The sequence below is a fragment of the Gymnoscopelus microlampas genome, assembly GCF_963454915.1.
Source record: "Gymnoscopelus microlampas genome assembly, chromosome: 24".
In the NCBI taxonomy this organism is placed as follows: domain Eukaryota; kingdom Metazoa; phylum Chordata; class Actinopteri; order Myctophiformes; family Myctophidae; genus Gymnoscopelus; species Gymnoscopelus microlampas.
This window is the reverse complement of record NC_139961.1, coordinates 24,147,100-24,171,188: the sequence shown is the minus strand read 5'-3', so window position 1 is coordinate 24,171,188 and position 24,089 is coordinate 24,147,100. Positions and strand designations below refer to the sequence as shown.

The 24,089-nt window shown below is 41.6% G+C and overlaps 1 protein-coding gene across 1 annotated transcript in view; it reads left to right on the top strand.

The window, feature by feature from the left end:
* Nucleotides 1-2,522: 2,522 nt before the first annotated feature.
* LOC311040609 (FERM and PDZ domain-containing protein 4-like) overlaps nucleotides 2,523-24,089 on the top strand; it is a gene marked incomplete at its 5' end in the record, with an annotated part of 118,311 nt that continues 96,744 nt past the window's right edge. The window contains one exon of the mRNA XM_084050939.1: nucleotides 2,523-2,563. Within this exon, the coding sequence (XP_083907065.1) occupies nucleotides 2,523-2,563 (41 nt within the window). The remainder of the gene's footprint in view (nucleotides 2,564-24,089) is intronic.

The following is a 24,089-nucleotide window of genomic DNA, read 5'->3' as shown; positions in this document are numbered from 1 at the left end:
TCAGCTCTCTTGATCATATCTGACATCATGTTGAAGCCACAGTTGTTTTGTTTTGTTTTCGTGGCAGTGTTTCTCAAAGTGGGGTCTGGGGGTCTTTGCGATTCCAGGAAGGGTCCCAGCTAAAATAAACACTTTCCATTTATACAGTATGTTGGCTATTCAAAAATAGCAGATGTACAGTACAAGCTCACAACGCGTCACTTAGTGCCACGCTGGGAGTTTAGTACAGAGCTTGTATATCTGCTATTTTTGAATAGCCAACACAAAAATGTAAAATCACACTGATGCTTTCCCGATTTCAATGGGTTAACCTCATGTCCACGATGCATTTCTCTGCCCATATAACTGCTTAGATATGAAACCCAGTCTTGCCCATAAGGGAGATGTTTGGCTTCTGGGCTTCAGGCAGGACTTCTCTGCTACTGTTCCAAGAATGCTGATGATTGCAATTGCAAGCAGCCCCACACACAAGCGGATGAAAATGTAATAATAAATTGAGTCATAAAAAAAGAGCAGATAATATCGCAAATCGCAGTCCATTAACACACAAATTGGGCTTGCATTTTCAATTTCCATGCCTTTTTAATCCACTCCAGCAGCTTCGCTTTTCCAATTAATTAATTGGTCCCTCTTGCCCGTCACGAGCGCAGCGTGTAAACTCAACACGCCGTGCAAACGTGGCTTCGCCGCGTCATTTCGAGCAGGACGTGATCTCCGTCGTCGTTATTCAAATTCCACACACAAAACAAAGCACACAACTCGCTTGTCAGTGGTGGAAAAAGTACTCACATTTTGTACTTAAGTAAAAGTATCAATACTGCAATGTAGAAATACTCTGTTACAAGTAAAAGTCCGGTATTCAAAATGTACTTGAGTAAAAGTAATAAAGTACTCGCATTAAAATATACTTAAGTACTGAAAGTAAAAGTACTAATTTTGTTTCCAAATGTATGAAAATGCTTTGAAAATAGCTGATCTACAAGCTCAAGCCCTATGCAAGTATGCATAGGGCTGAAGTGGTCAATGTATGTTTTGTAATTATATCAAAATAAAAGTACAATATTTGCTTCTGAGATGTAGTGGAGTAGAAGTAAAAGTATAGACAATTGGAAATACTCCAGTAAAGTAAAAGTACCCAAACATTTTACTTAAGTACAGTACTTGAGTAAATGTACTCAGTTACTTTACACCGCTGGCTTTCAGTGCACGTAAAAAGCCAGGCTACTCAAGTTGAACCCCGACACGTCAAGGCGTTCTCTTTGACGCGGCGCCAATAGGCGCTAATTCAGCAGGAAGTGTCAGGAAAACGGTGTGCGGCGTGGGGTGAAATAGCTCTACTGTGTCACGTGAGATCACCATAATGATGATGGCGTGCGAGAGGGGCCGCACGTGCACGTGAGTGATCGCTCGTGCATCACTTAGCGAGACACACATGCACATGCACTTTCTGCAGAGTCAGCTTTACTCTGTCCGTTAAGCCAATGAACCCCCCCCCCCCCCCCCCCCCTCTCTCCCTTGTTCTCTCTGCCAGTTGCTTTTCCCTTCCCCTGCATCCAACACTCTCTAGTCTCTACACATTTTCACTGTTGTCTTCCCTCTTATCTTTTTATCCCCCCCCCCTCTCTCCTGCCCCCCCCCCCCCCTGCATCCCCTCTGTCCTGTCTCTCTCTCCTCAGCACCCCGGGGCGGTAGTGGTGTGTGTGGGGGGGGGGGGTGGTGGTGGGGTGGGGGTCTCTTGCGGCTCCAATTCAGCAGAGAAAAAGGGCTTGCATCCGTCATCCGACGCCATTCCCTCCCTCCTCTATCCAAATCCCCCCCTCCACTCCACCCCCCCCTTTCCTTCCCTCCCCTCCCCTCCGTCCCTCCCTGGCGTGCGCTCCGCTCCGGCGTGCCTCTCTCTGTGGTTAGTGGGCTCTCTGTGGGACGCGGGGGGCACACACACATCTCCGGCAGAGCACGGCTGGAGATGCGGAGGAGAGGAGAGAGCGGGGGCATCATCGCAGCCCGGACGTGCTATATACGCTCGTGGGGGGGACAGGGGAGGAGGGGGCAACGGCATGCAGGAGGAGTGAGGACCGGCTATAGTCCCCCCCATCCCAGAGAGAGACAGAGAGGAGGGAGGTCTCTCTCTCTCTTGCTCTCTCTCTCTCTCTCTCTCTCTCTCTCTCTCTGTCTCACCCGCTCTAAGCGCACAACATACTCAGAAGCGAGGGAACCAGCTTTGACTGTGCCGTGTCGATACAACAAGGAGTTTTGACATTTTTTCCCCATATAAGAACCTTTGACCCAGCCAAAAAAGTGTGAATCTTTATTTTTTTATATTTTTGTTTTATTCTTCTTTTTTCATATAAAGGCACAAGTTGTTGTGTGCATCATCATCGATATGGATCCAGGGTGAATCCGGGGGGTCTGTCTGGGTTCTGGATTGTTGAGATACTGAAGGAAATTATTAGGACGCGGGATTAGAATGCAGACGTGGAGAGTCTGAGAGAGTCTGGACACATAGGCACTGGAACCAACACATGGACGTGTTCGGTTTCTCCAAGATGGCAAAGCTGTCAGGGTGAGTGCGTGTGTGTGCGTGTGTGTGTGTGTGTGTGTGCGTGCGTGCGTGCGTGCGTGCGTGCGTGCGTGCGTGCGTGCGTGCGTGCGTGCGTGCGTGCGTGCGTGCGTGCGTGCGTGCGTGTGTGTGTGTGTGTGTGCGCGTGTCCGTGTGCGTGTGTGCGTGTGTGTGCAGTGTGTGTCTGCATTAATGCATCTGTGCTTGTCAAATAATACAAGAAGTGAGGAAGACAGTGTGTGCATGTTAAGTGGGATAACCGAGGCTCTGTGCACATGCGTGGCCCGATGTGCGTGTGCGTGTGTGTGTGTGTCTGTGTGCGTGTGCGTGTGCGTGGGTGTGCATGTGTGTGTGATTGTGTACAGTGGATGTGTATGTGAGGAGGTCAGTGAGTATTGACTGTGGGCAAACTTAAGCGTGCAGTGGGGGATCCGGTCATATAAATGGTTTTTAATATTGTGTAAAATGAAACTTTTAAGTAATTATGATTATTATACTTCTTAACCCATTAAGACCTCAAGCCGATTCTACAAATGTCTTCTAAATCCCAACAGTTAAAAAGAAAAAAAAAATTATCAGTGGTTCTCAAACTTTTTCATAGTTGTCAAGGACCCCCAAAATGATATGTATTTGGCCACGGACCCCCATCTCGAAAAAAATTGTTCCAGGGACCCTCAGAAGCAAAGATTTGAGTTACAAATGCTCGCTTTCAAAAATATATATTCAAAGATTTGCACACATTTTCATGATTTTTCAAAAATAGCAGATCTACAAGATTGTAGATCTGCTATTTTTGAATGGTCAAAGTATAAAATAATGGTTTTAAGTGGTTACACAGGTGCGTTCCCGGTCTTAATGGGTTATGGCAGCAACACATTGGGACAGTGCTTGCAGTGCAGGCTTTGATGAAGCTCTCCAAATTGGAATTGGCTGTTCTTGCTTTGGAGCCAAACTAAGAAGTAAGAAGGGAAGATTAATTAAACAAGATAATTAAAATAAATTAGGATGGTACATTATAGCGACTGTATATATATATCCGGTACAGTATGTATCGTATGCTGTCGTTGCAGAAACCTCTCATCTTCACGTTTTAACTTTTCTATGTTTTATTGTACATTAATGTCCTTCTTCGTCAAACTACAGAATAGAATTTGAGTTCTGAAAAGTAACAGCTTTGGTCATATGAGGTTTCCACCCCAACAGCAATCATAATGTACTGTATAGCTGTACAGTGACAACGATCCCAGGTTCGAGTCTCTGCTACCATGTGACCTGTCAAAGTGTCCTTTAACTACTGAAGCCCTAACCTCCTCGCGTCACCAAACTTTCCGCCTCGGACGAAAGCCTGTAATTCGTTCTAAAACTATAGCCGTGTGATCCGGTTTTTCGATAAAAGGAAAAGAAGAATCGTGGTTCCGGTTGGCGTTGCACAGTTTTTGTTCCCCACATAATGCGAATCAATTAGTTTTGTCTTGCTAGTCGCGCTACGAGTTAGAATAGAAAATGGACATACCAAACCATTATTATACCAAAAGAAACCAAACAATTATACCAAACTAAACAAGTTTTAAACTAGGGGAATCATTTTGGAGATGCACGGCGCCGCTGGTTCTGGTCGTTAGCTCTGGTTATTTCCGGTTATTTCCGCTCCGACCGAATCAGAAACCCGAAAATGGTATTGATCCCAGGCTGCTGGACCCCCACATGTATACTTTTTCATACAGCGAATAAAAATTAGCTGATCTACAAGCTCGCAGCACATCATAATGTGGTGTGTTAAGAGCTATTTTGGCAACAAAAAAACAACATTTGTAAAGAAAATTTGACACCTAGGGTTAATGTGGCTAGAGCAAGACACCAACACTCCTCTCACTTGTTCAATCATCCTAAGTGGCTGTGGATGACAGAGTCACATAAATGACTAAAGTTTAAAACATATAAAACATATACACGTATATATGTAATATACTGTGTATCTCTCTCTCTCTCTCTCTCTCTCTCTCTCTCTCTCTCTCTCTCTCTCTCTCTCTCTCTCTCTCTCTCTCTCTCTCTCTCTCTCTCTCTCTCTCTCTCTCTCTCTCTCTCTCTCACACACACACACACACACAGTTACCCTGTAACTGTCACTGTGCCAGCTTGAGATTTTTCGTGTTTAGCCGAATGCTTTCTCTGTCCTGTGTGTGTGTCTCTCTGGCTACTTGTGTGATGTCTCTCTTTCACTTGTCCCTTCCGTGTTTGTCTGTGTGCGTGCGTGCTCGTGCGCGTGTGCATACGTGTGTGTGTGTGTGTGTGTGTGTGTGTGTGTGTGTGTGTGTGTGTGTGTGAGAGTGACAAAATGCTAAGGGGAGTTGTTGGCTATACCCAGAAATAGTCTTCCACAATCTGTCTGTTTGTCTGAGTGAGCTGTGGTCTGATGTGTCTGTGTTTGCTCCGATGTGGTTGATGGAGGAAAGCTTGTATGTCCAACACTGTTACTTTTCAGGAAATGGAGAAAAAAAATAACCTGTGTTCCAATGTATCCAATGCAGTTATTATTTAGTCACAAAGTCTTGTTAATACTTTTCATTGGTTAAATATTCATGAAACCCACAGATACACTCAACTGCACTTTCAAAATGATTTCAAATTAGGGCAAATTAGACAATCTACAAGCTGGTACATCGGCTAGTTTCGCTACTCCTGCTACTCCTAGTAGGGCACTCTCGTGTACACGAAGTAGGGCAATCATTTACAAAACAAACATAATTATAAAAGTTGAAATATGGTGATTATTTACAAGGTTTCTGCCCGACAGCAACGATATACTAGATAAGACGAACAGCAACTTCTGCTGTTTTCCCCCTCATGGGGTCTACTTGTTAGCAGTGTAGCGACAATTAGCATAACATTGGCCTCCGGTGTTTTTCTTTTTCTTTTTGTATCAAGCGTGAATGATATATGATTTTAAATGCACATACAGAGGGGGTAACATTATATTTCCTAGTTTAATAGATAGTTTAGTAGTTTAATAGATGTAATATAGTCAACAATGGATACATAAAGAAAGGAAAAAAATACAAATTGCCCGGTTTTAGTTTTCCAGTTTGTGCTAGGCTGCCATATTATAGGAATTACACCAGTGTTTCTCAAAGTTTGGTCCAGGCACTCCCAGGGGTCCTTTCTTGAGGATGTCCCAGAGGGTCCCCAGCTAAATGATTGATAGTTAGGAACCAAATGGACCCTTGGAGCTCTGTAAGTTAACTGAGAGTTATGGGGGTCCGTGGCCTATAATGCAGACCAAACTGGGGGTCCTTGAAATAATAAATAAAATGTCAGAAACACTGGTTTACACAATGAGTGAATCAGGTTTACTGTTACTTACTCTGGTGACAGCTGCTCGAGTGGAACAGTTTTTTTGTAATGGAATTTGGTTCCACATGGACTCCAGCTATACTGTAGGCCCCAAAGCAGGGGTTGTCAAACTTGTTCATGTCAAGGACCCCCTAAATGATATGTATTTGGCTGCGGACCCCCTTCTCAAATGGTGTTGTTCCAGGAACCCCCAGTAGCAAAGATTTGAGTTACAAATGTTCGCTTTAAAAATATGTATTCAAAGATTTGCACACAATTTTCACAAATTCGGTGCACTTGGTGCCGCGCTATGAGCTTGTATATCTGCTATTTTTGAATAGCCAAAGTGTAAAATATGGATAAAGGGGTTAAAGTGATTTGCTGGGGACCCCCTGGTACCCCCCTCCAAGGACCCCTGGGGGTTCCCGGACCCCACTTCGAGAACCAACAATGCCCTAAAGAGATCTCCACTCACTGCATACACAGAGCGTGGAACCAGAAGTCAGGGCTGACATTGCGTATTCTGTTCCCCCCACTAGGCTGGATCAATAAAGTAATACCGCAATGAGTTCCATTATTACCAACGGGGGGGATGCTGAGGTGAAAAATGGTGACACGTATACGGGAACGTTGGAAATGTGTAGCGAGCGAGCCTAAAAGACTGAGTGACATGGTGGGGGGAGAGAGAGAGAGAGGGAGGGAGAGAGAGAGAGAGAGAGAGAGAGAGAGAGAGAGAGAGAGAGAGAGAGAGAACTAGACTTAACTCGTTAAGACCTGAGGCCGATTCTACAAATGCCCACTGAACATTTTTCGGGCTATTATAGACATCTAGAATAGATCTAAACAGCTAGGCTAAAACCGGGTCATAACTGGTCTAAAAGTGAACGTTTTTTCAACGGCTAGGCTTAGCCTAGACGTTGAGACGACGTCATTTCATCAGCTATATATAGACGAGTCCATAGACGCTTAAAAAAACAGCTAATCAATGTCTATAGGCTAAGTCTATAGCCATTGAAAAAACGTTCACTTTTAGACCAGTTTTTAGAAGAACGTCTAATAGCCGACTATGGCTCACTGGGTCAGTAGCTTTCGCGTCAAGGACCCCCAAAATGATATGTATTTGGCCGCGGACGCCCCCCCCCCCATCTGAAAATGTTTTGGGCTAGCCAGGGACCCCCCAGAAGAGAAGATTTGTGTCAAAACGATCCAACAACTTTTCAAACACTTTCAAGATTTTTCAAAAAATGTTCAAAAATAGCAGATGTACAAGCTCGCAGCGCGGCACGAAGTGACGCGCTGTGAGCTTGTACATCTGCTATTTTTCAGAACCACTGTTCTAAACCAAGAGTTTTCTAAAAAAATGTTTGTTGCTATATATATATATATATATATGTGTAGCTAGAATATAATATGACACAGATGATTTCCCGGTTTGAATGGCTTAATAGGAAGAGGTGAGAAAGGAAGACATGATGGATGATGAATGATATAGAGAGAGGAGAGAAAAGGAGAGAGAGTAGGAAAACAAGTGCAGATAATTACTTGTCTGCCAGCAAGCACAGGAAAGGCTGACAGTCAACGTGAACATTTGTTCAGTTAGGCAGAGAGACAGTTGACTCAGTGTGATGGATGGCTAGTGACGGATACTTCACTCATGCTGAACCAATACAGTAAATATCCTTAATTGACTTAATTGCAGCAGTGGAAAGTAACTAAGTACATTTACTCAAGCACTGTACTTAAGTACAATTTTGAGGTCTTTTTTACTTTACTGGAGTATTTCCAATTGTCTATACTTTTACTTCTATATATATTGTACTTTTACTCCACTACAATTATTTGAAAACTTTAGTCCCTATTTGAAAACGTAGCCCTATTTTATACCTAGGCTATTTGAAAGTAGCAGATCTACAAGCTCACAATGCGTTGCATCGCAACACGTTGTGAGCTTGTATATCTACAGTACATACAAATATTTTAGTACTTTTACTTTTGGTACTTTCAGTACATTTTGATATCAACATTTTTGTACTTTTACTCACATAAATTTTGAATTCCGGACGTTTACTTGTAATGGAGTACTTCTACATTGCAGTATTGATACTTTTACTTAAGTAAACAAATAGAGTACTTTTTCCACCACTGGACTTAATTGACCCCCCCCCCCCATCCAAAAATAAAAGGCTCTATGCACAGGAGCCATACCGGCATATGATTTGACTGTATTTTACTTGTTGTTGGCGTTACCAATGATACTATTTAAAGCTGCGTTCCATTCTGGGCAAACAGAGTCAGGGTGCTGCTAGCCTTGGATCAAGACGTGTTTTATCGAGCCTGACTTTAACTTATCGTAGATATAAAAAATGTCAAAATCGATAAAATACATCTATGATAGTCTTGAGCCAAGGCTAGGGTGCTGCTATTGTGCATGTCGGCTCACTGCAAAATGCTCTGCTGCACTAAATGCAATTAGTATGATTGGTAACACCTGTAAAGGAACTAGGCTAACATACAGTCCAATGTCATGCCAATATGGCTGTTAGTGTTTGTTTGTTTTTTATTAACCATTTAAACCCTCTATATTTCGGTGACCAAATTCTGGATTATGAAGTTCTAAAGGAAGGAAAAGACAGAGCAAAGAAAAAGGTACTGTAAAGCTTTTTTAGGGGCATGTGTGGCTTGAGAACAATACCTGTACATTTATTGAACAGAGATGATTTTTCTCAGGGTTTAAACTTCACCATGGAACCTGTGGACAGGGGTGATATTTTTTTGGTTAAAATTGTGGTTAATAGCTCTATATTCTGATAGTAATCATTGGTATAGAGTGTTTGTTCAGTAACAGGGGTCTCCATGTCTCTCCAGATTGGGATACCAATTTTATCCAATCAGGATAGAGAACTCAGACAGGATACAGATTTAACAAGTGAAATAGGAAGTGATGACACAAAGAAATGAGCAGACAGAACTGGAACACTATAAAATTAAGCTGATAAATGGGTACTCTCTCCTGATTGGCTGAAAATGTGTAACACACCTGAAAATGTATTTTCTGTTTAGAGCTGAAGAGACATGCAGTACTCCTGTTACTGAACAAACACTCTACAATAATGATTGCTTACCCTACTATTGCAGCAGATTCATAAAAAAAAATGACAATAATTAACACACCAAATAACTCTGCTGCCTTTTACAGAGACTGATAACGTGGATTCACTCTCACGTTCCTCCCCGGTATCAGTCCAGAATCCACGCTATCAGTCTGGCCAATGCCAGGCTACCCAGCACCCATGGAAGAGCTCAAATCCTTTGGAACCCCAGAGTCTCCCACTGACACATAATAATTAAAAAGAAGAAAAAGAAACAGTTAAAAGGGCAGCAGCACAAGGCTTAGTAAAGACAAAGGGAAACGTGAGAGGGAATTAGAGGTTGATAAGGCCAATTGCCAATTGAGAGGCAGCTTTGTAAATACTGTTATGTGTTGGCACCGAGAGGATTTTAGTTTCTTCATTTCTCGTTCATTAGACACATTACAGCTATGAACGCTTTTTTTTTTTTTTGTCCATCTGCTTAATGCTGCTGAATTTCGCTAATCTTTATTGTTTCCACTATGTTCCCACAGGGAAGTGACTCTTTCAATTAAAAGTGAATTGAACGGTGCAATTCATTTAACCAATATGAAAAGAATGAGGGTCTGTGGTCTCAGTTATATTGTGAAGCCCAACTAACATGTTATTTAGTTAAAGGACAACTTCAGCCATTTTCAACCTATCTTCGTGTAATAAGTCCTCACTAATGGTCATGATAATAGTAACATTTTTGTTTACCCCGTCTGTGTCTCAGAGGAGGGCTCGGGACAGTTCACATCATCGATGGGGAATCCAAGCTAATTGAAACTGCTGGCTTTCTATCCCTGGAATGTTTTTGCGTTATTATAAATCTAAATAAAAACATTAAAATCGTGTTTGAAAAATAAAATAAAAACCTGCCTAAGGATGGTGTCTCTGGTAGGCGGGTTTCTGAAGTGTCCACAGCCCTCCTGTGACAGAGACAGAGCCACAGACTTTTATTTTAACATATTTTTTATTGAAGTATTGTAACAGCTTACAGAAAAGGATAAACAGTGTAACAGAGAGGTCCTCTGTTACTTGTCATTTGCACATGTACATTGTAACCTTTATTTATTGATTGATTGATTGCATAGCATATGGTCACTTTGGTATTTGCACTGCGTAATTTGCACATTCATGATTTTATTGTTGATTTGACATTTAACTGAACATCTGAGTTGTGTCCTGTCCAGCTGAGCTAGCCACTCAGCTATCTAGTCCATTGGTGGAGACAGACAAGTCTGGTGATAATCTGGCAAGTGCAATTTGTGTAATAAATGAGTGCAATAGAGACTAAGTGAAATGTGTGAGCGGTGCAATATGGGTAATGCTAAGTAATGATTGAAGGCTTAACATGTACCAAGTTGGGCTGTTCTGTTTGCCAGGGGGGAGGGGGGGTTGAATGTGTATTTGGACTTGCTAGGGATATGGTATAATGTCGTAGTATGAGAATCATTAGTGGTGTAGTTCATGGAGTCTTAATATATTTTATGAGAGTTAATGTTACTAGACTATACCCGGTGAAGGGCGCAGGCGAAAGTAGTTGCAAACGTGGGGTTATTGTTTTCATAGACCTTGCTGCTTGTTTCTCGCGCGAAACCTGTCAACGTTATCTCCCATTGCTTGACACATAAGCGCTAATGATACGCTGAGATTTGATGAAATTGAGAAACGGGCTCCGCAGTTAAGTTCAGATGGTAATGGTCAATGGCTGTGTGCAAATTCAGAGCAATTGCTCCAGTCACTGAGGAGAACGGGGCAGCTTTCCATGACACCACGCACTACAGAGCTTCAGAGGTTTGTAGAATTATAGGAGGATATGTATTTATGTATTGGTATGTTTTTGTATATTGGTTAAACTACCCCTTGACATGGTGGAGATTGCTCCAGCTGAGTATAAAAGGCTGCCAGCAACACAAACCTATTTAGTTAGTGGTAGGATGAGAGCCAGGCACCACCATGTCACCTGCGTTGGAGTGCCTGTGTTGTGTCTCACAAACGGTGATAAAGAAACCCTTCAAGTTTTCTGAAAGAAAACAAACAAACACACAAGACAAACACAAACCCTCCCAACCAACCCTCTCTCAAAAAAAGTACATTGACAGTAAATGAAAAGGTACAAAGAAGAGGGCAAAAAGTGGAAAGAAGGAGAAAAATTTGACAAAAAGGAGAACACAGAAAAAACTAAAACAAAATGACACAGACTTTTAAAGATATCTTATCATGACCAATTATATGAAGATGGGTTTGACATTGGCTGAAGTCGTCCTTTAACTGTTCAAACGCGCTGTGACGCATTGTGTGAGCTTGTAGATTGGCTATTTTCGGTATTTTAGATAACATTTGTTTACGTTCTCATTTCTGGGGTCCCATGCAGAACTCAGAAAGGGTTAGTACTTTCTCCTGAACAGGGCCCAAAATTAGCTTCTGGACAAGGGCCATATGTAAGTGTGAGTCGACTCTCACACAGTTATATCCAGGACATCTGTCATGGTGCTTTGATAGTGTACAGTAGTCCGTGTGCAGAGAGAGTGCCAGAGAGACAGCAGGACTCTGCCCAAAAGAACAGAACAGACAGTGCATGTCTTAGGTTCTCATCATAGGGGGGGGGGGGGGGGGGGGTCCGGCTTGGTCGTAGAGCCTGATGGCTCCTCCTGGCACAAAGGCCTGCCAAAAGGAAAACCACGTTAACAAAAATGTGCCTTGATTGTTGCGATGGTGTTTTAACATGCCTTAAGCAAAAAAAAACAAAAAACAAAACACTTAATAGGCTCCATATTGTGCAGAGCACTGATGCTTATTGGCTTTAAGCTAAAACCAGGAGAAGAGAACGCATTACTGCTCTTTTAATTCCCTACGCTGGTTGTCTTGTCTGTTTTAGGGTTGATTTGAACATTATACTGAATGCTTTTAAGGCACTTCATGGCCTGGCCCCAACATTTATTTTGAGTCATTAAACCCTTAGGAGCCTGTGTGCAGCCTGAAATCCTCAGTCAGCTCAGGCTTGACAAATACCTGTGTATAACTTACCTTTATTGAAAGGTGTTCCCATAAATGAAAATGTATTTTTTGATTCTCTCTATGTTTTATTTGTCACTGTCACTGGTGGGGTTCTTTTGTTTTGTTGCTGATTTGATTTTATTAGAAATTCTTACATTCTTAAGTGTTCATCTTTTTATAAAACTAGAAGTTCCGGCCTGTAGTCAACGGCCTATGCTCCATGAAAAGGAGCGATAGGCATAAGTACTGTAAGTAGAGGTTCCGGCCGCTATAGTTATAGCGTCGGGGGCTTTGTACCCTGTGTCTCTTTTCTGCCCATATAATTATGGAGATCTCGTCTGTCTACCTGTAGCCTCGGAAACCCATGCCTTTTTTTTTTGTTTAAAAAAAAAGGGGGGGGGGGGGGGGGGGGGGCGGGGACATAGATTGGTGAAGCAATAGGAAGCGGCGCTGGTACCGAGCACAAGGCTTTGGATCCGCCCTTCAAGACCTTCGATAGGGCTGGCTCCTCCAGTCTAGTCTACCTGTGTCTCTCTCTGTCAGTCCTTGTCCCTTTTATGCCCATGGAGATCCCTGATGTCATTAGTTTAGGCCCATATACCCTCTGTATTGGCATGCCGATTGCCCATCTATGAGTTAAAATGCCCATTATAGTGGCGTATCGGGTTTGTTTATGATTTTGTCTGAGTCATAGTGACATGCCTATATATTAGCGTATTGAGTTTGTTTATGGTTATGTCGAAGTCATAGTAACATGCTTATATATGTGTATATCGGGTTTGGTTATGGTTATGTCTGAGTCATAGTGTCATGCCTATATATTGGCATATCGGGTTTGTTTATGGTTATGTCTGAATCAAAGTGACGTGGCCGTGGTCCTGCCTATGGGCGTATCGGGTTTGTTTATGGTTATGTCTAAGAGTGACGTGGCCGTGGTTTGCCCTCCAGCCTGCCGTCCCTTCCATTAGCAAATTTTAATATTGGATGTTATTACATTTTAGTCAATTTCTTCAGTTTTATCTAAAGCACTTCTTAAACCTTGTTTAGCTAAGTGCTTTATAATTGGAGTTATTATTATGCATTATGCATTATGCATGATGCATTGGAAAGTGCAAATTAATTTGACATGTCTGGCTGGAAATTCTCCCCCGGGAAAAGACAGATTTCCAAAAGACAGAGATTTTTTTATGTTGAGTTTATCACCTGAAAGCTCAAAAAACAAGCAGAAACAAACATGACATTACATTAGGTATTTCTTGGAAAATCAATCATCAGTAATGTCAAGTGTCCTGTGAGTCGCAGCAAAATGAAGATGGAGAAACATGCATGTCACATTTATCTTTCCCTGAACAAGATATGTACATGTCAACATGGGGAAGCCTGGGAATGGGTAGAATGATGTGTTGTGTGCACGTATGTATAGGCCTAAAGCTGCAGTCCGAGACTTACTTACTGACCAATTCAATCCGGGTACGCACATGTGTCAGATCTACAAGCTCACAGTGCGGCAAAAACAGCAGATATACAAGCTCATAGCGCGGCACTCGCTTGTAGATCTGTATTTTTAGCGGTGCCAGCCGCTCTACATTTGACCGTGTCCGTCCGTATGTCTGTCTGTCCGTTTGTCCGTTTGTCCGTTTGAGCACGGCTTTAAACAGCTATAACTCCAGTTCGCAGCATGCCACCAAGTCCAAATTTGGTATGTGGACTTAGACCACCAATAGGGACGAGCATGAATTGATGACGTTATCAAAGAGGGGTCCAGGGACCCCCAGCGCCCGTATGAGCACGGGATGAGCACGGGATTTTAAACAGCTATAACTCCAGTTTGCAGCATGCCACCAAGTCCACATTTGGTATGTGGACTTAGACCACCAATAGGCACGAGCATGAATTGATGAAGTTATCAGGGACCCCCTGATAACTGGTATGTGGACTTAGACCACCAATAGGCACGAGCATGAATTGATGAAGTTATCAGGGACCCCCTGATAACTGGTATGTGGACTTAGACCACCAATAGGCACGAGCATGAATTGATGAAGTTATCAGGGACCCCCAGCGCCCGTATGAGCATGGGATTGAAAACAGATATAACTCCAGTTTGCAGCATGCCACCAAGTCCACATTTGGTATGTGGACTTAGACCACCAATAGGGACCAGCATGAATTGCTGAAGCCCCGCCCCCTCTGTCTTCCCATTGGCTGGCCTTCAAACAGCCATAACTCAAGTTCGCAGCATGCTATGGAGTACAAATTTTGTACATGGCCTAAAGCCAGCAATAGGGACTAACTGTCATTAATTAAGCCCCGCCCCCTCTGTCTGCCCATTGGCTGGGCTTTAAACAGCCATCATTCCAGTTTGCAGCATGCTACCAAGTACAAATTTGGTAAGTGGACTCAGACCACCAATAGGGACGAACTGAAATTAGTTAAGGCCCGCCCCAAAGGCACCGCTTCCTTCACACAGGGTGTGATTTTTTTTTTAATGTTGACAATGCGTGCAAATCTTTGAATATATATATTTTTAAAGAGAACATTTGTAACTAAAATATTTGCTTCTGGGGGTCCCTGGAACAAAATATTTTGAGATGGGGGTCGGCGGCCAAATACATATCATTTTGGGGGTCCTTGACATGAAAAGGTTTGAGCACCACTGATATAGCAACACAAGTTTAAACAAAAAAAAACGGTTAGGATTTAGAAGACATTTTGTAGAATATATATTCAAAGATTTGCACAAATGTTCACGATTTTAAAAAAAATGCAGATCTACAAGCTCACTATGAGCTTGTAGATCTGCTATTTTTTTTGAATAGCCAAAGAAATGACACAGATGGGTTCTTAATGGATTAATTGCAAGAATGGAAGAAAAGTACAAAATGTCTCCCAGTGCTTCCAGTGTAACCATGATTGAGCGCAAAGTTTAAACTGTCAATGAGGGATTGTGTAGTGGATGAGCTGTGGGGGTGCATGGTGTGGTGGGGGGATCCAATGCCTCTGCTTTAATTTGATCACAATTTACCAATTTAATTTAGAATTAACCACATTAACCCTGGCCTGCCTATTTTGGACAAATCATTTTTATTTTCATTTTCAAAATTAGCATAAATATCTGATCTGTGAGCTTGTAGATAGGCAATTCGTTTTGCTATTTGTCTTACAAAGTAGAATGTAGGGCTTAATTAGTTAAAGGAGTAGTTCACCCAAAACATTACTTTTTTCCTATCAATTACACACCCCATGAAGCATTGAATTCATGGAGATCTTTGTTTTTGTCACATTCCTAAGCCAATAATTTGAATACCGGCGGAAAGATGCTAATCCGGTAGGAGACTCAAAGGAGACTCTTTAGAGTCTCCTACCGGAAAGACAGGCATCAAATTATTGGTTTAGGAATGTGACAAAAACAAAAAAATCTCCATGAGTTCAAGGCTTCATGGGGTGTGTAATTGATAGGAAAAAAAAGTCATTTTGGGGTGAACTATCCCTTTAAGGATATGTGCCGCCCCCTCCCCTGTTTTTTGGTACAAATGGAACCCTGCCCGTTCCTATTATTCTGATGAAGCGGCATGCTACTGTCTTTTAATCTATCCTCCGTACCTGATACTTGGTGACTGATGTCTATCGAACCGACTATTGATCAAATTAAACGACCTGCTCATCCAATCATCCCATTAACCCATTCATTCACAATCACCATTTACTTCTCTGCTTTTCTTTCTCTCTCTCTCTCTCTCACTCCACCAAGACGACAAGAAGGAAAAGTAGAGTCGATTCCAGATGCTATAGCTGGACTATTTTTGTGTGCTTGTGTGCGTGTGTGCGTGTGTGCGTGTGTGTGTGTGTGTGTGTGTGTGTGTGTGTGTGTGTGTGTGTGTGTGTGTGTGTGTGTGTGTGTGTGTGTGGGTTTAAAAGATTTATCAAGGGACCACGTTTAGCGGGCTTAGCGAGGCGACCCCACTCGAGGCAGGGATCATCCGAACACATGTGTGTGCGTGTGTGTGTGTGTGTGTGTGTGTGTGTGTGTGTGTGTGTGTGTGTGTGTGTGTGTGTGTGTGTGTGTGTGTGTGTGTGTGTGTGTGTGTGTGTGTGTGTGTGTGTGTGTGTGTGTGTGTGTGTGTGTGAGCTGTCACCGCGGCGGGGTGAGTGGCATCTAGAATAACAGTGATCAGGGATTGCAGTTCACTGAGCTTCTCATTATTATTGCAGCCTCTACTTATAGAGTCCCCCTCCCCTCTCTCTCTCTCTCTCTCTCTCTCTCTCTCTCTCTCTCTCTCTCTCTCTCTCTCTCTCTCTCTCGCTCTGTGTGTGTGTGTGTGTGTGTGTCTCTCTCTCTCTCTCTCTCTCTCTCTCTCTCTCTCTCTCTCTCTCTCTCTCTCTCTCTCTCTCTCGTCTCCTCTCCTTTCTTTCAGATGGAGGTGAAACTCACTTCCCTTTCAATCTGTCCCCAGCATCACACACACACTTCTCACGTCATCCCCCCTTCTCATGAATAAAATACATCTTATTGTATTCAGGAGGAGTATAGGATCCAAACACTGAGAGACTTCCAGTAGGGCTGGAATTAAAGAACCAATAACCGACTTAAACGTACCCATATAGGTTATTTTGATCAATGGAGAAGCAAGGTTTTTTTTCCTTTTGTTTACGTGTCGCTTCGCACGGCATTACGAGCTTGTAGATCTGCTACTTTTGATGCTTTTGTGTGAAACATGGATGTGCACGTGAAAGAAGAATATGGTATGGAGATAAGAGGTTTCTGCCCAACATAGCGACTATATTCCACCACCATACAGTATATGGGCCAAATGCACTGTACACCAGTGGTGGAAAAAGTACTCAAATGTTTTACTTAAGTAAAGGTATCAGTGCTGCAATGTAGAAGTACTCTGTTACAAGTAAAAGTCCGGATTTCAAAATTGACTTGAGTAAAAGTGCAAAAGTATTGGTTTGACAATGTACTTACTGTAAAGTACCAAAAGTAAAAGTACTAAAATGTTTGAAAATAGCAGATCTACAAGCTCACACGTTGTGAGCTTGTAGATCGGCTATTTTCAAATAGCCTAGGTATAAAATAGGGCTAAAGTGGTTAATGTATGTTTTATTTTATTTTATTTATTTATATATATTTTTTTGTTCAAGGTTTCTTTATTTTTATTTTTTTTGTTCAAGGTAATGTATGTATTATAATGTAATAATTGATATCTGCAAAGTAACTAGTAACTAAAGTTGTCAAATAATTGTAGTGGAGTAAAAGTACAATATTTGCCTCTGAGATGTAGTGGAGTAGAAGTAAAAGTATAGACAATTGGAAGTACTCCAGCAAAGTAACAGTACCTCAAAATTGTGCTTGAGGTACAGTACTTGAGTAAATGTACTTAGTTACTTTACGACACTGCTGTACACTCCATCGATTAATTTAGCGCTGGCCGTAGCAGTTCTTTTTTTGTTGTTTGTAAGATGAGGTATGTGGTGGCTCAGTGGTACAGGAAGTGTATACTAGCATACAGCAGCACTCTCTGTCAAAGCAGCTCCGTTACGTACAACAGCTTTATGCCGGCAATAAAGCATTCACATTATGTTAAGTGATTGGAAACAGAAGCCGATATCACAGGACAGCGGTCTTCCCTTTCACTGGCGTTTCTTGTTACTCCTGTCTTCAGTCTCCATTATTGCACTGCTTATCAAAACGAGAAATGATTTGCATAAATCATATGCCACACACAGGCTTTTCTCTGCCTTTTCTGTATAGCATGTGAACACATGTAGAGGAATTGATGTTGACGGAAATGTGCTGTTTGTTCACGCGCACATTTTAAAGGGATAGTTCACCCCAAAAAATACTTATTTTCTATCAATTACACACCCCATGAATTAATTGAGATTTTGTTTTTGTTTTTGTCGCATTCCTAAGCCGATAATTTGATGCCCGGCGAAAAGATACTTATGTATTATAGCCGCCGTCGGTCATCAAATTATTGGCTTAGGAATGCGACAAAAACGTCTCCATGGGGTGTGTAATCGATAGGAAAAAAAGTCATTTTGGGGGTGAACTATCCCTTTAAATTGTTTATGCCTTACATGCAGAGCAAAGAGCAAAATAACAATGCATTTACATATTGTGACATATTGACATACATTAACAACTATGTCTAAATAAGGTTAGCCCTGGCTGAGAAGTGACAGGCATTATGATTAATAAAAGAGTAGAGTGTTTGCAAGACGCCATTGTGCAACTGAGGAAGGGAAAAGAAGGCTTTGAACGAACTCTTCGAGAGACAGAAAATAGTGCCCGATAATGTGCATTTAGTAAAATACCTCCACTTTCCCACAAGATTAATACGGACCTCATTCTCTCCACTTCCTCCAGTGACTATGACTATGAAGTGATTTTCCCTAGAAATGCTCTGAACGGCCTGTTCGAGCCTGTGTCAGGTTCTCGGTCCGACCGGTGCTTTTTAGAGGACTTTATATATAGGTGTGAAAGGCACCCGAGTGTTGCGCCGAATGTGGTGACCTATGGATTTCTGTTCCGCTCTGCCGTGTTCCAGCGGATGAGGTTTCCAGCAGACAAGGTCACGTGCTGTCAATCTGCCAATCATCATAAGGTCGCGCAAATGTCACTTTTCCCACTGTGTATTTTCACATCCTGAGACATCGCCGTAGAACTGTGACCATAGAACATAGCTCTGTCCACTCAGCCCATAGATTCATTCACCGGTCCCATCCCCAGTGGTGGACAATAACAAAGTGCAGCACATTTACTTGAGTAGATTTTTGGAGTATCTGTTCTTTACTTTTTGCTTTTTAATTTTGAATAAATATGACTTTCACTCCACTGCATTTAAAAGACAGATACAGTATGTACTTTTGATGAACATTTTTAGAAAGGGAAAAAAAGTACATATAAATGAACACTTATGCCCTATTTCAAATAGTAAAATTAGCTACAAGCGACGTGTTTTGAGGTTGTAGATCAGCTATTTTCACAATATACTATATTCATATTTTTGGAAAATGTCAAAAGTTCAATACAGCAATGCATTGATATTAAAAAAGGAAAACTCAATTTGTACTTTTGGATACTTAACTAGTTTTAAAAGCATGTCCTTTTGAATGACGTAAGTATTTTTAAAACCTAGTAGTCAACCAACTCCCATACTTTAACTCACTTCACTTAGTAGTTGAGTAATATTTGACCAGGAGGATACTGTATATTGTCTCTGTCAGCTGTAAACCTCATTATGTCCACAACTTTTACTTTTCAGGATTCAAATTCAAAACTAGCAAAAGTAGCAGATCCACAAGCTCAAAACGCAAGTAGAGCGTTCATTTATGGAAAAAACGCAACAATTGAAAATATGGAGACAGGCATTTTCCCGCCCCCCCGACAGCAACAATATACTTTATTGACTCAAAGTACCGGGGGTTGAGTACTTTGTCCACCACTGGAGATTTGTTCACCAGCCCCAATTCTCCCTTCCATTATAATCATTACATGCACCAAACACGCCTGTGCCTAGATCAGCATTCTGTGTGTGTATAAATGCATGACGTACAGACTGTGTGTGTGTGTGTGTGTGTGTGTGTGTGTGTGTGTGTGTGTGTGTGTGTGTGTGTGTGTGTGTGTGTGTGTGTGTGTGTGTGTGTGTGTGTGTGTGTGTGTGTGTGTGTGTGTGTGTGTGTGTGTGTGTGTGTGTGTGTGTGTGCTTGGCAAGGCCAAAGGCAGTCAGCAGGCCTTGTTTGTGTTATGAATACCAGCTCACCGTGCCTGTGTGCCAAGACGCATGTTGTTTTATGCCCGTGCCTGCTGCCACTCGAGAGCGGGAGCCCATTTTGAATTGTCCGAAAACATTGAAATCTAGATCCAACTGCTTGGGACTGCTTTAAAAATCCATTCAATCCGGGAACGCGTCTACAAATGTCCTCTAAATCGGTTTTCTGAAAACCGTGTGTTACTATAATAATATCAGTGGTTCTCAAGCTTTTTCATGTCAAAATATTTTTGTTCCGGGGACCCCCCAGAAGCAAAGATTTGAGTTACAAATGTTCACTTTTAAAAATATATTATATTCAAAGATTTGCAAAAATGTTTGTGATTTTTCAAAAATAGCAGATCTACAAGCTCGTAGCGAGGCACTCGGTGCCGTGCTATGAGCTTGTATATCTGCTATTTTTGAGTAGCCAAAGTATAAAGTAAGGGCTATAGCTATACGTAAGGAGTATTTCAAAGAATACGCTACAATACAAATAATCCCTACATAATGACAGTGCTAGTTTTAAGGTTTTTTTAGATAGCGAAATACATGGGCGAATTGTCGCATCAAGGTCGTTCTTCCCATAAATAACTTTGCCTTAGGAGTTTGACAAGAGCAACAATTCAACTTTTATTATTCTACTACCTTTACTTATTTTTTATTATTAACCCATTTAGACAGGGAAAGAATCTATGTAATTTTTTATTTATTTGGCTGTTCAAAAATAGCAGATATACAAGCTCATAGTGTGGCACAGAGTGTCGCGCTATGAGCTTGTAGATCTGCTATTTTTGGAAAATCGTGAAAATGTGTGCAAATCAATATATATATTTTAAAGCGAACATTTGTAAAACATTTAGTTCCAGGGACCCCCCAGAAGCAAAGATTTGAGTTACAAATGTATGCTAATAAAAACGTTTTTTTTTTTCAAATATTTAAATGATTTTTCAAAAATAGCAGATCTCATAGTGAGGCACTCGGTGCCGCGCTATATGAGCTTGTACATCTGCTATTTTTGAATATAGCCAAATAAAGCTGATGCGTTCCCGGATTGAATGGGTTAAGAGATCCTGGATCTGGCCCAGATAGATATTCATGTTTTATGATTCCCTGACACAGCATTTTGTCAAAGTCAGATGACTCAATGGAGTGTGTTTTATGGTCGACTCTTTATCCCCCATGAATCCACACAGTTCTCTCTCTCTCTCTCACTCTCTGTATGTGTGTCTGTCACTATACCCTTAAAGTTGCACGATTTGTCTTGATTTGACTGGGGATAATCCTCCTAAGGGATTTGATTGGTGATCTGTGTGCTGTATGTAGGAGCCGGCACATACATGGCCGAATCCTGTCGCCTGCAGTTTCATTCAGTAGGACCAGGTCACGTGATCTCACCCCCACCCACACACCCACTCTATTTATGTCCATCTCTCCATCTCTCCGTCTCTCCATATTTCCATATCTCCATTATTCCATCTCTCCATCCATCCGTCTGTTTGTCTCTCTTTTCCAGGTGTTTCTCCCAGGTGGGCGTTGTTTTGAGGCATAGTTTCTGTGAGGTTATACAGGGTTAAGATTTAGGCATAGTTTTTGTAAAAAAAACACGCACACCTGGCCCGGACGACTAGAGAAGCGGTCCGGGCACCGAGGCTGCTAATGCGTGTCGCGCGTTCGACTCCCGCTCCCGACGACCATCACGTAAAAAAAAAAAAGAAGATATCTACAAAAAACAAAACAAAAAACACGCCCACCTGGGCAAAACACCAAAGAAAGAGGGAGTCCCTTGAGTCTACTGGGCCACAGAGAGTGTGAAACCACAGTTGACAAGGCTGCCTTCCATGATAAAGGCCATTATTTCCTTCTGAGAAATTTCAAATAGCTTTGACCTTAACGCTAACAGCAGGATTCATTTGAAACACACAGGAGTAACAGGCAGTGGCTGTTACACAGGGGTGGAAAAAGTAACTAAGAGCATAACTTACGCAAGTGCTTTACTTAAGCACTACTTAAGTACTTTTTTTTTTAAACTTTTACTTGACTGTCCTTTTTATATCTCTTTATAACTTCTACTCTACATCTCAGAGGCAGATATTGTACTTTCTACTCCACTCCGATCATTTGAAAACTTTATTTCCTTATTACAAAACATACATTTACCAGCCCTATTTTATACTTTGTCTGTTTGAAAATAGCAGATCTACTACAGTAGCTCTCTTCATTTTCAAAGTACTTTTACTTTGCTACTGTAAGTATATTTTGATGCCAATACTTTTGTACGTTTACTCAAGTACCATTTTCAATGCAGACCTTTCACTTATAACAGAGTATTTCCACATTTTGGTATGCCTACTTTTACTGAAGTAAAAAATAAACAACAACCTCTGAGCTATTGTCTGGTAAACGTTTTCCAGGATTTAAAATGAACATATTCTTTCATATCGTCTCTGTTGGTTGTAAACCTTACTTTTCAGGATTCAAATAAAAAAAAGCAAATGGATCTGCTACTTTTTTTGGGGGGAGTAAGGGGGGGGGCTTTTTCATGCCTTTATTGATAGGATAGTAGGTTGACAGGAAATGTGGAGAGAGATGGGGAGTGACATGCAGCAAAGGCCGTCGGGATCGGGACTCGAACCCGCGCACTAGGTGCCCGGACCGCTACGCCAACTGTCCAGGCCTGGATCTGCTACTTTTGATGCTTTTGTGTGACGCTGTAGTATGATCAAGTAGGGTCGTTAATTTACACACAAAAAAATACAAAAAGTTTGAATATTGAGATAGGAGGTTTCAGCAACAATATTTTCTTTGTCATCCATTCCTAAATCCGCTGCATGTTGTAGGGCAGTGATTCTCAAACGTTTTCATGTCAAGGACCCCCAAAATGATATGAATTTGGCCGCGGACCCCCATCTGAAAAGAGTTTGTTCCAGGAACCAAAGATTTGTGTTAAAAAATGTTTATGCTTTTTTTTTTTTACATTCAAAGATTTGCACAAATCTTCAAGATTTTTCAATAGCAGATCTACAAGCTCATAGTGTGGCACGAATTGACGCGCTATGAGCTTGTATATCTGCTATTTTTCAACAGCCAAAGTACAAAATAAAAATGAGTTTGATGCTATATTAACTACCCCCCCCCAAGGACCCCTGGGGGTCCCCGGATCCCACTTTGAGAACCAATGTTGCACTCTTATAGATTCTATGCTCTGCTCTTCTCACCACCACATACCCGTATAATTGCAGTCACATCTCTGGACTGGCTGCAGATTGTAAGTGGAACACACTGTGATGATTTGCATTACGCATTCATCCACTCACACACGTCATCCACTCCGTCTCTGTCCCTTTTAACTACCAAACAAATTCGATCAATTATGCAAATGAAGGAGTCCCTCTTTTCATTTCCGTTCCATTCAGTCGGCGCGCTCCTTCCCTCCCCGCCGTATACCGTCCGTGCCTTCAGCAAAAACAATTTGCTTTCAGAAGCCAGTTAGTTCTCTGTGCTCGGCGCACGCTCGCACTTTCATTCATTAACCGCTTTAAAACCCATGGCAAGCCTATTTCTGGCATGCCATTATACTGTAGTTGGAAACAATGTCGAACATGTTTCCAAAATGTCCGACATCAAAGATTTATACATTTTAAAGGTCCAATCCACCAAAAATCATGTTTTCTTTTGTGTGTGGTTGATATGTTTTTTGAAGCTTAAAGGTAGGGTAAGTGATATTTTTTGGTTAAAACAAAAAGTATTTTGTTAAAAGGTTAAAGCACTATATTCTGATAGTAATCATTGCTATAGAGTGTTTGTTCAATAACAGGAGTCTCCCCGTCTCTCCAGCTCTTTAATAAACAGAAAATTCATTTTCCGGTAGGTGTAGTACCCATTTTTAAGGTGTAGTACCCATTGTTAAGCTTCATTTTTGTAGTGTTCCAGTTCCAATTTTGCCTGCTCATTTCTTAGTGTCATCACTTCCAATTTCCCTTGTTTAATCTATATCCTGATTGAGTTCTCTATCCTGATAGACCAACACGGTAGCTACAAATTTCACGCCCACTTTTGAGACAGCGCCGCTACTCGAGGTCCGTGAGAACTATGAACTGCAGCTGCCAATGCATTCCCTATGAGAGTTAGCCTACTTTGAAAATATTCCTACATTAACTGGAGACGATATTCATTTAAATAAAAATATGTTTCCAAATGTATGGAGTGTCTTTGTCAACATATCTTCTTGTTTTCTTAATAATTGATGTGTTTCACATTTAATTTGCCACTTTAACGAGTTACCCATAATGTTAACACAGCAGAGGGTTAGACGGCAGACAGACAAGTTGT